Raw genomic sequence first — 13677 nt, forward strand, 5'->3', positions numbered from 1 at the left:
TACTGATAATGAATTCCAGAGATTTGAGTTTTGTACTCAAAGAATAAAAAGAGAGAAAAATGTGGTCTTCAGATGTTTGCAGAACTTGTGGATAGTCGTGATATGAGTTGTTTGATAAACTGACTCATGAATCATGCACAGACATAATAGGAAGATTTATTTTAAAAGTAAGAAGTAATTATTATAATATATACATTAATAAAATAAGCAACCTTATAATACCACCTTTTCTCTATCACTGTAAGTATTTAAGAAGATATAAGGAGAACAGTCTTAAGTGTACTATTGAGGATATTCTCATTGTGAATGAATAACTGAAGATAGTGCATGTTCTTTCTGATTTTAAAATTATTTTATTTATTTTATTATTGTACCTCCATCCAAATTCATGCTGTAGACCTGAGTCACTAACTCAGTTGCTGAATTAGGAGATACTAAGAAAGCTGCTGAAATGTGAAGCTATTGTTATGGTTGGCAGCTCTGGTACTAACATACAGTTTATACTAGCAAATACAGATACCCATTGTCCTGCTTTTTGCCACATATGACTTGGTTTCAACATCCAATTCTCAAGTGCATCTGACTGACAGAACCTCAATCACATCAAAACCTCAAATGCAAGAAGGTCTGGGAAACAATGTTTTATATTTTCTAAACTCTGCCCACTAGGAGTTAATGTGCTGATCTACCTACCACAGTGTCTATTCTTCTTTCTCTTTCATTTCAGTGACAATAATTTCTTCTTCTTTTTTTAATTTTAAAAAAACATATTGTTGGGGTATAATCAACATATGAAAACATTTATGTATTTAATGTGTGCAAATGAGTTCAAAGATAAGTATATACCATGAAGCCATCATCACAAACCTGTGCATACAATGAACCTACACACTGCCTCCAAAAATTTCTTTCACCTTTAAACAAATGTTTAGGTATGAAATGCAGTTTATCATCTATAAGCCCTATGCAGTACAGTAAATCTCTAAGACTTCTTCGTCAGTATAACTGAAAATTTGTGCCCTTTGACTAATATCTCCCTGTCTTCCTCTTCTTCAACACCCTGGCCACCACCATTCCATTCTCTGCTTCTGTGAGTTTATGGCATTGTTGTGACTGTAAGTTTTTTGTGATTATTTTAAATTTTGTTATGCAACTGGTATAATGTAGGAAGATTTTCCTTTTTTCCAAGGCTAATTTACTCCTTTTTAAAATATTGAGTACGAAAAATATCTTAAAACAGATATTAGCTGGAGTCAAGATTAAACCAATTAAATAAGTCCATAGAAGCAGTATCATGTATCTGATAAGTGACTTGCATCTTATCTTTAAGAGTTCTTAACAGTAAGAACATAATCTCCTACATGAACAATTAGGATGTTAAGAACTTCCCTATTTTGGTACAATACTGAAACTAAATCAATCACTTGATATTGTATTTTTTAAAAGTATTTAAAGTATCTTCTATGGAAACAAAATTAGCAGAGTATGATCTTAGTTCTTGAGTTTGGAAAACAGCTAGTCAAAATATCTCTAGTTTTGAAACTGAGGATCTTAAAAAGGTGAAATCAGGATGGTATTTCCAATATGATTGATTTTTCTGCTTTGAACATTGAATGCCATTGTCATATCACTGGGTATTGTAGTTACACCTCTTGAGTGATCCACACATAGCCGCAGACATGAAGGTTGTCCATATAGTGTTGTTGTGAAATTTCTGATGTGTAATAAAGTCATAAATATGCAGCTTGTAGGACTTGGGGAGAGAGCAGTTTTGTTTTTAGTGAAAGTAGAATTCAGATCTTGGCTACAAGTATATAAAGAAAACACAAAACACTTAATAGAATTTGATAAAAGGTATGATATGGTATACTCACACAAACCTAGATGTATGCCTACTACACACCAGGATATATATTGTAGCCTATTTCTCCTAGACTCCAAACCTGTAAAATGTTACTGTACTAAATACTATAGGCAATTATAACAACAGTAAGTATCTGTGTACTTAAACATACCTAAACAAAGAAATTTACAGTATAAAGGAAAATAATACAGGTCAGAAATTCAGATCCACATTAAGAAAGGAAGAGTAAAGAGAAGGAATAAATCAAGATAAAATAAATCTATACTTTTTATTCATAATTGATCTATAAGCTAATTTTTAAGGTAATAGTAATAATTCTTTGAGGAGGTAGGTGAATAAGTGAAACGCATGCATAGGAGCAATTCCATAATGGATGGGAAAAAAGAATTTAGGAACACTGTTACAATGCATAAAATGGTACAATGTTACTTGAATGTGGTCCTAGATTAATTTTAAATGTATATTACAAATTATAAGGCAACAGCTAAAACATTTTTTAAAAAATATAACTAATATGTTTAGGGTAGAGACAAAATAAAATCACATAAAAGTGATTAATTAAAATTAGAACAGGCAAAAACAAGATGGAAAGATCAAAGAACAAATGAAACATAGAAAATAGTAACAAAAAAACAAATAATCCAATCAACAAATGGGCCAAAGATCTAAAACAGACACATTACAGAGGAGGATATACAATCAATAAACAAGTACACAAAAAAAATGCTCACCATCTCTAGCAATCAGAGAAATGCAAAGTAAAACCACTCTAAGATACCATCTCACTCCAGTAAGAAAGGCAGCCATTATGAAGTCAAAAAATAACAAGTGCTGGCGAGGATGTGGGGGACAAGGTACACTTGTACATTGCTGGTGGGACTGCAAACTGGTGCAGTCAATTTGGAGGGCAGTATGGAGATTCCTTGGAAAGCTGGGAATGGAACCACCATTTGACCCAGCTATTCCCCTTCTTGGACTATACCCAAAAGACCTAAAAAGAGCATACTACAGGGACACAGCTACATCAATGTTCATAGCAGCACAATTCACAATAGCTAGACTGTGGAACCAACACAGATGCCCTTCAACAGATGAATGGATTTTAAAAATGTGGCATTTATATACAATGGAATATTACTCAGCATTAAAAAATAACAAAATCATGGCATTTGCAGGGAAATGGATGGGACTAGAGCAAATTATGCTAACCAAAGTTAGCCAATCCCTAAAAAACAAATGCCAAATGTCTTCTCTGATATAAGGGAGGTGACTCAAAACAGTGTAGGAAGGAAGAGCATGAGAAGAAGATTACCACGAAACAAGGAAAAGAGGAGGGAGGGAAAGGGAGGGAGAAGGGGAATTGCAAAGAAGACAGAAGGAGACCCTCATGGATTCACAAAATACATATACGATGGTGTGAGGGGGAAGGGAATAAAAAAGAGAGAGAGAAAGAGATAATTGTCACAGTAGAATGGCTAGAGAATAGTGATGGGAGGGGAGGGAAGGGGAGGGGGGATCGGGAGGGCAGCAGAATACAACCGACACTAGGATTGCTGTATATATACACATGGATGTATAACCAATGTGATCCTGCAATCTGTACACGTGTAAAAATGAGAATTCATACCCTATTTGAATCAAATGCATGATATGTCAAGATCATTGTATTGTCTTGAGCAACTAATAAAAAAAGAATAGTAACAAAAACAGTAGATATCATCCAAATAATATCAATAATTACTTTAAATATAAATGATCTAAATACACTGTTTAAAACACAGAGATTGCCAGAGTAGATTATTTAAACAAGCAAAAAAATAAATAACACCATGTTTTCTGTAAGAAACTTTCTTTAAATTAAAACAATTTTATAGGTTGAAGTTATGGAGAAAAATGTATTAGGCTAACACTAATCACTAGAAATCTGGAGTAGAAATGCTAATTTTAGATAAAGCCAAATTCAGAAAAAGAAAAATCATCAGCAATAAAGGTATGCGTTACCTAATGATAGAAGAGTCAATTCTCCAAGAAGGTTATAATAATCCTAAATGGTGACACACTTAACAAAAGAACTTCAAAATATATAAGGCAAAACTTCAGAACTGAGAGGAGAAACAGAATCCATGTGATGGTTCATTGCATGGGGGTTTTCATCTGAAAGAAGATGGACTGATTTTAAAGAAACAAGGACTGAACTGGGAGAGGAATATCAGATAATCAATCCCCAGGATGACTGTGCTGGATTGGGGTGAATCGGCAGGGCATTTCAGTAAGTCTCCTCACTCTATTGGAGCTCCTCTGTTTGAGTAAGAACATCTTGGGGCAAGGTTATCCATCATCTATCTGTGGCCAAGTTCTTGGCAGGCAGGAAACAAGTGCAGAGTGCAGGAAACCACAAGGATATGAGAACAGCATTTCTCTTGGGTTCCTAAGCACAGGCGGCCTCAAATCCTAGTCTGGTCTGAAAGCTGAAAAGTGAGAAAAGGAGGCTGAACGTTAAGTGTAGTGACCAGTTCTATGCATAAAACACATCAGTGACATATTTTTATGTGCAGAGGGTAGTTCCAGAAGTTTCATGGTCCTAGGAAAACTTTCTTTTACAATAATACGCATGTGATAGATAAAGATGATCTAGATTGCAGAGTGGGATTCAGCCACCTGACAATACTGGGCCCCCAGGTCTCAAACTCCAATGTGCATACAAGTTAACCAAGGAACTTTGCTAAAATGCTGACTTCAGTAAAGTAATCTTTGGTGTTGTCCCAAAATTCTGCATTTCTAACAAGCATCCAGGTGATCCTGCAGTCCTGTTCCACTGATCACAGCCATAGCAAACTCAGAGGAACATTCAGATTGGAATCCATACTGCAGTCACACGAGTTTTCCTAAAGTCAGTTTTCACATAGATGATCCAATAACAGAGAAAACTACTGAGGTCCTGCTCCAAATTCTAGAAAATTCAACATGAAAGTATTAATAGACTGTAGGTTAGCGCCTCAGTTCTGCAAATGGAAAAATTACCCCTGAGGGGGTAAGCCATTTGCCTTAGTCTTCACGTACCTAGCTACATATGTGTTCAAGATTTTAGTGATGGTTTTCTGAAAACTGCCCTTTGCTTGCTTCATGCAAGACAGTAAATCAGTCTACAGGAGAAGATGTGGGGACAGAATTCATTGTGAACAGTGGAAATGTCAGCAAATTTGACACAGAAAATAAAGGTAATAAAACCAATGAAGATTCAATGAGTGAATCTATGAAAGACCAGAAAACAAAGTATGTATACAAATAGGCATTCTAATACTGACAATACAGCAAATAGGACCACTTCATTCTGATAAGGTATGAGAGACATAAGAGTCAGAAGCCATCATCTGGACTTCCACTGTTCTTTATGTGGTGAGCAACCCAGGTTCAGGTCTACCATCAATCCTATTCTTTCTCTATTGCACTAGATCAGAACCTAATATGCAGTCCTCATGGGATCAGGCTAGCGCTAAGGTTATAATCCTATTACAAGGTGTTCAGGATTTAAGAGAACATCTGTCTCCAACAATTAGACCAACCCATGTCATTTAGGCATAGATTGAAAGCAAAAGCATGTGGTATAGGCTCACAAACGCAAGAAGAATTCACTGAGAAGGATTCCAACAGGGCTAGTGCTCACAGTGTACCCTTCATGTACTTCTCTTTGTAATCTTGAGGTCACATCAACACTGATGTTGGCTTTTAATTGCCCTCCAACTCTTCCTTCAAAGATAGAAGACTTCTTGTATAGTTCTGGTAAATATATAAGAGCAAAAATGGGTGACAAAAATTGTACAGAGAATTCTATAATTTAGGCAATCTCTGGCATCGAATATTGAAATTGTTAGTCTGGTGCCCATGTCACCTGTTTTTCTTGTTATCACTCTGGAAAGCCTGGAAGGAATATTAAGTATTGCATATGGATGCTTTGAACTTCTCTGGGAAAGGTATAGGTTCTGGGACCACCATTACTTGTCTGAGGGTCATGCTGGGGAAAGAAGATTACATTCAAAGGGATGTGCTTAGAGAGGCAAGGTGGTGTGAACATCCTTTACTTTTATTTCAAGAGAGATATAGGTGAGATTTAAAACACAAAACATTACAGTAGAAGAAATGGTGAAGGTGTGCTGATAGCCAAGGAGAAACCTCTCCCCCCACCCCACCTTTTTCTTTTTTCTGGAAGACATCCTTAGGGAGCAAAGACAGCAAGGTCTACAGATGACTTCAGGAGAGTATTTGCAGCCTTCACAAGCATGGGCACAGTGGAGCCTGTGAAGAAGGTTAAGAATCATCAGGGATGGGGGACAGCAGATGAGATAGCTGTTCTCCCAGTGACCCCCCAAACCCTGAGTTCTGCTTTATCTTTCCTCAATACTCTTTATTTTTCTTTACTTCATGCCTACATTCTCCTTTACTTTTCTCTGGATCTCAGAATCACTCAGCAGCTGTGAGATAATAAACCTCCAAGGAGGAGGTTTTCCAAGTCCAGCTGGGTACTTATTCAGCTCAGTACTGAGAGAGAGAGAGGAGAGTAAGCATACTTTATGTCCTTGTAGAAATTCACACTCCCCATCCATGTTCCCTTACATCTTTACTCAACTCTCCCCCTCCTACCTCAAATCAAAGATTTTACCCTCCTCCTGCCAAGGAAAGGACTCTTGAGAGACCAGAAATAGTCTGGACCAAGACAGTGAGGTAAGTGACTATGAAGACTCTTGGGGTCACCCTCTGCCAGGGCTGGAGGTGCACAGCTGGGAACTGTCTTCCTGGGAGGGAAGGAAAGGCCCTGGGAGTGGGTTCTTACCTGCTTGGGTGTGAATGCAGGCCACAGCTTTCCTTTCTAGAAGCTCCCACTCCATCTTCTGGTCTTTACCATGGGTGTGCAGCCAGACCACAGCCAGGACAGTGGCCCAGACTGAGAGGTCCACATCCTGTATAATAGACAGAGACTTCTCTGAAGACTCTAGGCTGGGGCAGGAAGCCCCTTAAGGACATGCAAAGAGTGCCATGCCCTCCTTACTGGCAAGTCCCAAATTGCTGCTAGATGGTATTATTTGGTCTCCCTCTAACTCTGTAACTTGCAAGGCACAATGATAGGCCATGTACCCCAAGGCAACAGTCTACTGAGTCTTAGAGTAGAAAGGTCATAAGCTTTAAATCCAGAGCTGTGTAGAGACCCCTAACACCCATGCAAGGATTACCCAGTTGTGTAAGAGAAACACATGCTTGGCAATCTTATAAAGTGTCTTCATGTTTTTTTTGTCATTCCCACATTTTTATTGGTGTATTATAGTTGTACATAATGGTGGGATTTCTTGTTACATATTTGTACATGCACATAATATAACGATATAAGTTGGCCAACATCATTCCCCATGTTTTAAAATTTTAATCCTCATTCTTAACTCTCCACTAAACAAAGGCATGAGGAATTATCAATAACCAAATTTTTTTGGGGGGGGTACCAGGGATTGAACTCAGGGGCACTCAGCCACTGAACCACATCCCTAACCCTATTTTGTATTTTATTAGAGACAGGGTCTCACTAAGTTGCTTAGCGCCTAGCTAAATTGCTGAGGCTGGCTTTGAACTCACAATCCTCCAGCCTCTGCCTCCAGAGCCGCTGGGATTACAGGCATGCACCACCATACCCAGTCCCACATTTTTAAAGACAAAAAAATGCTTCATACAGAAGTGAAATGAAGTGCCCAAAGTTAGTATTCCAGCAAATAATTGAGGTGTGACTGATTCTGAATAGTCTAATTGTAATCATACTCCTTAAAAGATAATCTCATCCATAGATCAGAAGACTGCCACCCATGAGTTTCACCAACTGTTCATGAAAACTTCAGGTTATAGAGTCAGTGGATAAAGGGAAATTTCCCATATATATCATGAGCTTTAAAATTTGTAAAAAGCTACCATGTCCTCTTCGAATAGTCTCAATTCTATCAAAATTTTAGTTCCTTCAATTCTTCCTGAAAAGGAAGGTCATGTAAAAGCAGCAGGAACTCCCATGCTGTTTTCATGGTTTAAAAACAAAGGTCACAATTATTTTTGAAAAACAACTGGAGGAGAACATTCTTATGAATTCTCTGACCTCAGTTCAACAGTACTGTGGCAGTTCAGGAAATCTTCTTGCCTCCCCTCTTCCTGTTTCCAATATGCTGATGTTGTTTGTAACCAAACCAAACCTCTGATTTTCATATGCAATGACTTTTGAGGCAGATTGCTCCCCCTTTCAACTGTGGCATTGAGAATTTAAAACCAAAAGCTATTCTTTAGTTGTATTATTACTATATTTTCTGTTTGCAGTAGTGGTGGTCGCATTGTTTCATGAAAAAATTGCAATTCCTTGTTTAGCAGACTTTAGGAATCCCAAAACTCTTGACTAACACTTTAGTTCTCTTTTCTGTCATCCTAAGACTTTAGTTCTCTTTTCTGTCATCCATGAATAGGAAAATCTGATCTATATCCTCATCAAAATCTTCACAGAAGATATATAAAAATTCAGTTTCATGGTTTAAAAATATATTCCATTTTAAAATCAATTCATAATTAACTGTTCTGAATGTTCAACTCCTTCACTCTTGGTCCAGATATTCATCATTACAAAACATTCAAATTCCCTCCTGAAATAAATATCTACCAGGTCTCTGACTCACTTGATTTGTTGGCTTTGTTGCCATGTCAAAAAGGAAACGTCAACCTGACATGTCTTGTGCTCCTTGAACTTCATCATCCCTGCTCCAACTTCTGAGTATTTAAAAATCATTCTTGTATTTTAGAAATAAAGTCCAGACACAGAATGAATTTTAAATTGTCCAGTAGCTATACCTTAAAAAGTAAAATGCAAATAGGCAGAATTTTATTATTATTTTACTTTATTTTGTTTTTGGTGCCAGGGATTGAATCCAGGACCTCAATATGCTAAGCATGTGTTCTACTGGTGAGCTCTGAATTCAGCTAGTATCTATGTAAGCCAATACACTATAAAAATGATTATTTTAACTTGAAATCAATATAAAATAATTTTGATAGTACATTGTACATTGTTTATTTTTTACCTGAAGTCAGTATATATTTCAGAACATAGAACACCTCCATTCAATTAAAATTTTTATTTTAACCTTAGCCACAATTCCAAGGCTCGATAGCCACAGGTGACTCATGGATGTTGCATGTTCAGATCATAGAATATCTGAAGGTTAGTTCATTGTTTTATTAAGTTTGAAAGTTTGAAATGGGATTTGTCTTTTATGTTTTTGACAGCCATCATATTTTATCAATTTCTCTAGGAGTAGAAGTTTTAGCAAGTTACCTTAACTGAATGTACATTCTGAATTTATTTTATCTATGTCAGTATATTTCAATAATTAAAATAACTAGGTGGCTCCAATTTGTACTCACTTATCCTGACTTTGATGAACATTTTTATGTATGAACCACATTCTTTACTATTAATAGTGGGGTTATCATTAGTGGTTCTGAGGACAGATAGTCCTATCATTAAATGCAGCTTTGCCACTCACTGGCTCAGACACATATTTATACTTCTGTAAGCTTCAGCTTCTTTATCTACAAACAACAACATGAATAGGACCCACCTTATTTAATTGAAGTGAGGAGTAAATGTGGTCATGAATGTTAAGTTAGCACAATTCCTGGTACAGAAGACAAACTGAGTTTTAACTTTACATTTAAGATGTCTGGAAGGGAATATTATTTTAAATCCAAAGGATTGTTACTTTCTCCTTGTATTCCATCAACCTTCACATGAACTCCTACTAGCTGGCCCATAAATTCCTTGTTATTTCTATTCAAAATAACCAGAAAAACTTTCAACCTTGACTTATTAGAAGTTAACTATGTCTGTGGATCCCTCTGTGTTCTGCTTTCTCAGGTGGATCCTGATCTACCCTTTTATGGTTTGGATCTGTAATGTACCCCAAAGATGTCAAAACTTGTTCTTCAATGCAACAATGCACTGATGGAGCTTTTAGGACATGATTAGATAATGAGGGCTCTGACCTCATCAGTATATTAATTCATTTGGTAGATTAATGATTTGAGTGGATTATTAGGAGAAGGCAGGGCATTTTTGGAAGAAGTGGGACATTAAGGACATGCTCTGAATGCTATATCTTGTCCCTTGCCACCCCACTTCCTCTGCTCTTTCTCTGTTTCCATGCTGCCATGAACTGAGCAACTTTACTCCACCAAGCACTTCCTCCATGCTATTCTGCCTCACCTCACACCTAAAGCAATGGAGCCAGCTGACCATGGACTAAAAACTCTGAGCCAAATCTTTCCTCCTTTAAGTTGCTTTTGTCAGGTATTTTGGTTATAGTGATGAAACAATGACCAATACACACCCCCACTCCTCATTACAAACTTTACTTCCTTAAAAGTATACCTACTCCATTGTTTTCTTTGAATCTTACCTGGGCAGGGTGTGCAGCAAGAAGGTCTTCCAAACTCACACCTAGGATCTTAGTCAGATCTTCATTCAGATCCCAGGAACCATTTGCTTTTTGGAGGTCAATCAGCTGCATAAGTTTAGTGCCTCCAATCACTTTGAGGGAAAAATAGAAAAAAGGAACGAGAGGAAACCACTGAGCCCCTGAACTCTGAGCACACCTGAGATAAGCTGCAGGATTCAGAGACAGGCTGCCACAAGTCTGCTCCAGAGAGAATGGTCAGACAGTACCCAGGTCTATCTTCAAACCCAAATTGTAAAAGGATGACTAGGGAAATGGGGGCCCAAACAGGGTGAAAGCAGAGTTCTGCTGTTTCCACACAGAACTCTGTTGCCTGCAGACAACATATGCAGGTAGAGAGGGGGGGGAAAGGCTGTGTTTATTTAGAAATCATCCCATTAGTCGACATTATAGACTAGAAAGTCTACATGGTAGATTAGAGAAGTGAAATAAGGCCACCTCACCTTTATGATAACTTTTTGACTTGGTCCTACTGTTGTTGGAAGAACATGGGTTTCCCATCATAGAGACAGAACCGCTGAGATATGAGCATGTATTCCCCAAGCTCTGAGTATATAATACAGGTGCGCTTGATCCTATGTGTAACAAAGAGTGGTGAGAAAATGTCCCTGGAAAGATGCTCACTTACACTGTGGACCACGGTGATTTATAGGCCTATGGGGATGTTAACCATTCTCCTGATATGTCATGGTAGCAACGAAAGCTGAATCCCATGTAACCACAGATAAAAACAATCATTATAGCCTGAGTTCTGTTGAAAATCTGAAAAATACCGATGTACACAATGAGTTGCCCTTGCTGTCGGCAGCAGGCCAAAATAATATAAAGTCTAAGGATTATTTGAGACACACACTTTCCCATCCATATCAGTCAGCTTCAGTTTCTACCCTAACTGTGCTTCTCCCATGAGCTCACCACTGAACACAACACACCCTTACACTCTCAGATCTCTATTTTCTATTATTCCCTCTCTAACCCCTGACACAGGCTAAACAATCTTACCTACCTCTTTACTTTCTTTTCAAGAGGCTCCTTCCAACTAAGTCTTAAATGAAGACTCATGAATCCTCGCAAAACATTCTTTTCCCTCCATCTCTCTCACTTGGCTGTTGTTCAATGTACTGCAGTCCAACCATCCAGGTTTGGCAACCTATCCAGTCCAGATCAATATTCCTCCACCCTCACACGGTACCTCCCAAATGTCCTTATTACTATCAGCTCCCAAAATCTTGGTCATCTCCCATCATACCCTAAGGAAACTGAAAACCAGACCATAGACTTCACTCTATTCCTAGGTCGGCCATCCTCTTGAGAGATTTCAGCTCCCATGGAGACAGCCAGGTTTTTAGCCTTCTCAACTTAATTACTTGGGTTCTATTCTTCTTCAGTCTCACTCTCCAAAGTCATGATGGTTTTGTTATCACAAAGAATTGTTTCACTTATAAAAAATAAATTGAAAAAAAATCTTACTTTTAAATATACTATCCAAGTTTTCCTGTTTTATCTGAATTTTCACTCCCTCTAGATCACTTAAGTCTTTAATCTTTAATCACTTAAGTCTTTAATATATCTTTTGGTATATTGCTTTCCTATATATCAACCTCCTTCCATCTTCATTGTGTACTCAATCTACATCTCAATTTTAATTTTTGCCAACTGCTTATCAACATCTACAAATCCACATTGGTAATTTCCTTTCATTACACCCAATCTAGCAAAACCCCAAAACTGAAATGAGCCCAACTGTTCAGCTGCTTCATTTTTATACCAAAGTTGCTGAAAAGATAAACATAAGCTAAGGTTTTTTTTTGGCGGTGTGGTCCCACAAAATAAGTCAAGGTGCCAAACTTAACTGGACCCTCAACCCTCCTTCACAGATGTTTCTATTTCTCTCTGGACAATCCATTTTCCAACTATTCCCAGTGACTCCTTTAAATATTTGCCTTTTCTTTGAGTCCTGACTTCCACCACTTCCAGTCCCACATCATCCCAAATGTCAGCCATTTGGATAATCATTAGCTACCTCATTATCAAGAACATAAATCAGCTTCATATTTAAACTATTTGTTAAATGATTATGTGCACCTTGTACATGTTACTATCCTTTTCATATTAAATCTCTCTGCCAATAGGTCATATTCTACTTCACTAAGACAAAAAAGTTTAACACTAGGCAGAAATCCTAGAGGTGGAGGGCAGGCTGGGTTTGTGGCTCAGTGGTAGATTGCTTGCCTGGCATGTGTGAGACACTGGGTTCAGTCCCCAGCACCACATAAGAACAAACAAATAAAATAAAGTTATTGTGTCTATCTACTACTAAATGTGTATATAATTTTTTTGAAAAAAAAGAAAACAATGTTTTTAAAAATATTTCACAGCAATTTCCTTAAAATAGTGTGTGCAGCTATTCATGAGACTTATGCATGGAATAGAACTCACCACATAAAATCCTTGAGTTCACAAAGGCTTTGTATAGAACTGGCCTTGGAATCTGCCTGTAAGCCTGGGGCCCCTGAACTGGCTGCTTGAGTTCCTTGTTTATGGCAATGAATGCTGTGAAGGAGCTGATGACTCCAGATTCAATGCTGATCTTCAACACGTCTTTTTTGTCCATTGCTGGGGTCTGTGTGAGGCCAAGGTCTTTGGTTTGGATGAAGGATTTGGCAGCAAGACGGTGAATAGTGAGGCTGAAAGAAAAAAAAAGAAATTTCCAGAGAGGTGGGGAAAAACACCCACATTCTAGCTAATAGGTGCTCTTAAAATTTAGAGATAGCAGAGGAAAGAAAAATTAGAGAAGGAAAGAATAGAAACAGAGTGGCACACAAAGGAAGAATGAATACAAGGACACATTTTAAGCCACAGTCCAAAGAAGGAATCTAAGCAGTAAGAAAGGAGAAAAAAGAAGAAGGAAAAAGAAGAATGAAAGGAACAAGATGAAAAGGCAAGGAAGTGAAGTGGAGCAAAGGGTCAGAAAAACAAGAAAGAGAAGGGAAAACAATTCTCACTCAGCATCTGGCTTGGGTTGGAGAGAAAATGTCAGTTTATCCTCAAATCTTTTGCCCTGGAGCGTGTACTTGAGGCCTACTTCTCCTGTAGCCTCTGCTGCCTACAAATTGGAGAAGAACAAAAGTGATTAAAAGAAAAGGTCACAGAGAAAGTGATCAGAACTGGGGCAACTCCCCAGCTCAGCACATTATCATTTCTTAGTAGTGATTAGGTATCCCAGGAAACCAGAGACCTGAAATGATGGGGGAGATAGAGAGCTGATTCTACCTGGCATTTACAACC

The 13677-nt window shown here is 37.8% G+C and overlaps 1 protein-coding gene across 7 annotated transcripts in view; it reads right to left on the minus strand.

Annotated features, from left to right (window-relative positions):
• Window positions 1-5924: 5924 nt before the first annotated feature.
• Window positions 5925-13677, minus strand: part of Vwa5a (von Willebrand factor A domain containing 5A) — a 29007-nt gene continuing 21254 nt past the window's right edge. For 3 of the 7 annotated variants that reach the window (XM_015489703.2, XM_048795978.1, XM_048795976.1), the window contains 6 exons: window positions 13395-13495; window positions 12829-13076; window positions 10833-10964; window positions 10333-10463; window positions 6693-6819; window positions 5925-6157 (listed from right to left, as the gene is read on the minus strand). In XM_015489703.2, coding sequence (XP_015345189.1) covers window positions 6078-6157; window positions 6693-6819; window positions 10333-10463; window positions 10833-10964; window positions 12829-13076; window positions 13395-13495 — 819 coding nt within the window. In that variant the 3' untranslated portion in view covers window positions 5925-6077. Of the gene's footprint in view, window positions 6401-6692; window positions 6820-8553; window positions 8726-9495; window positions 9598-10332; window positions 10464-10832; window positions 10965-12828; window positions 13077-13394; window positions 13496-13677 lie in introns of those variants that run through there. The other 4 variants (XR_007344608.1, XR_007344609.1, XM_015489705.2 and 1 more) reach the window with 4 other exon arrangements.

The sequence above is a fragment of the Marmota marmota genome, unplaced genomic scaffold, assembly GCF_001458135.2.
Source record: "Marmota marmota marmota unplaced genomic scaffold, marMar, whole genome shotgun sequence".
NCBI lineage: Eukaryota > Metazoa > Chordata > Mammalia > Rodentia > Sciuridae > Marmota > Marmota marmota.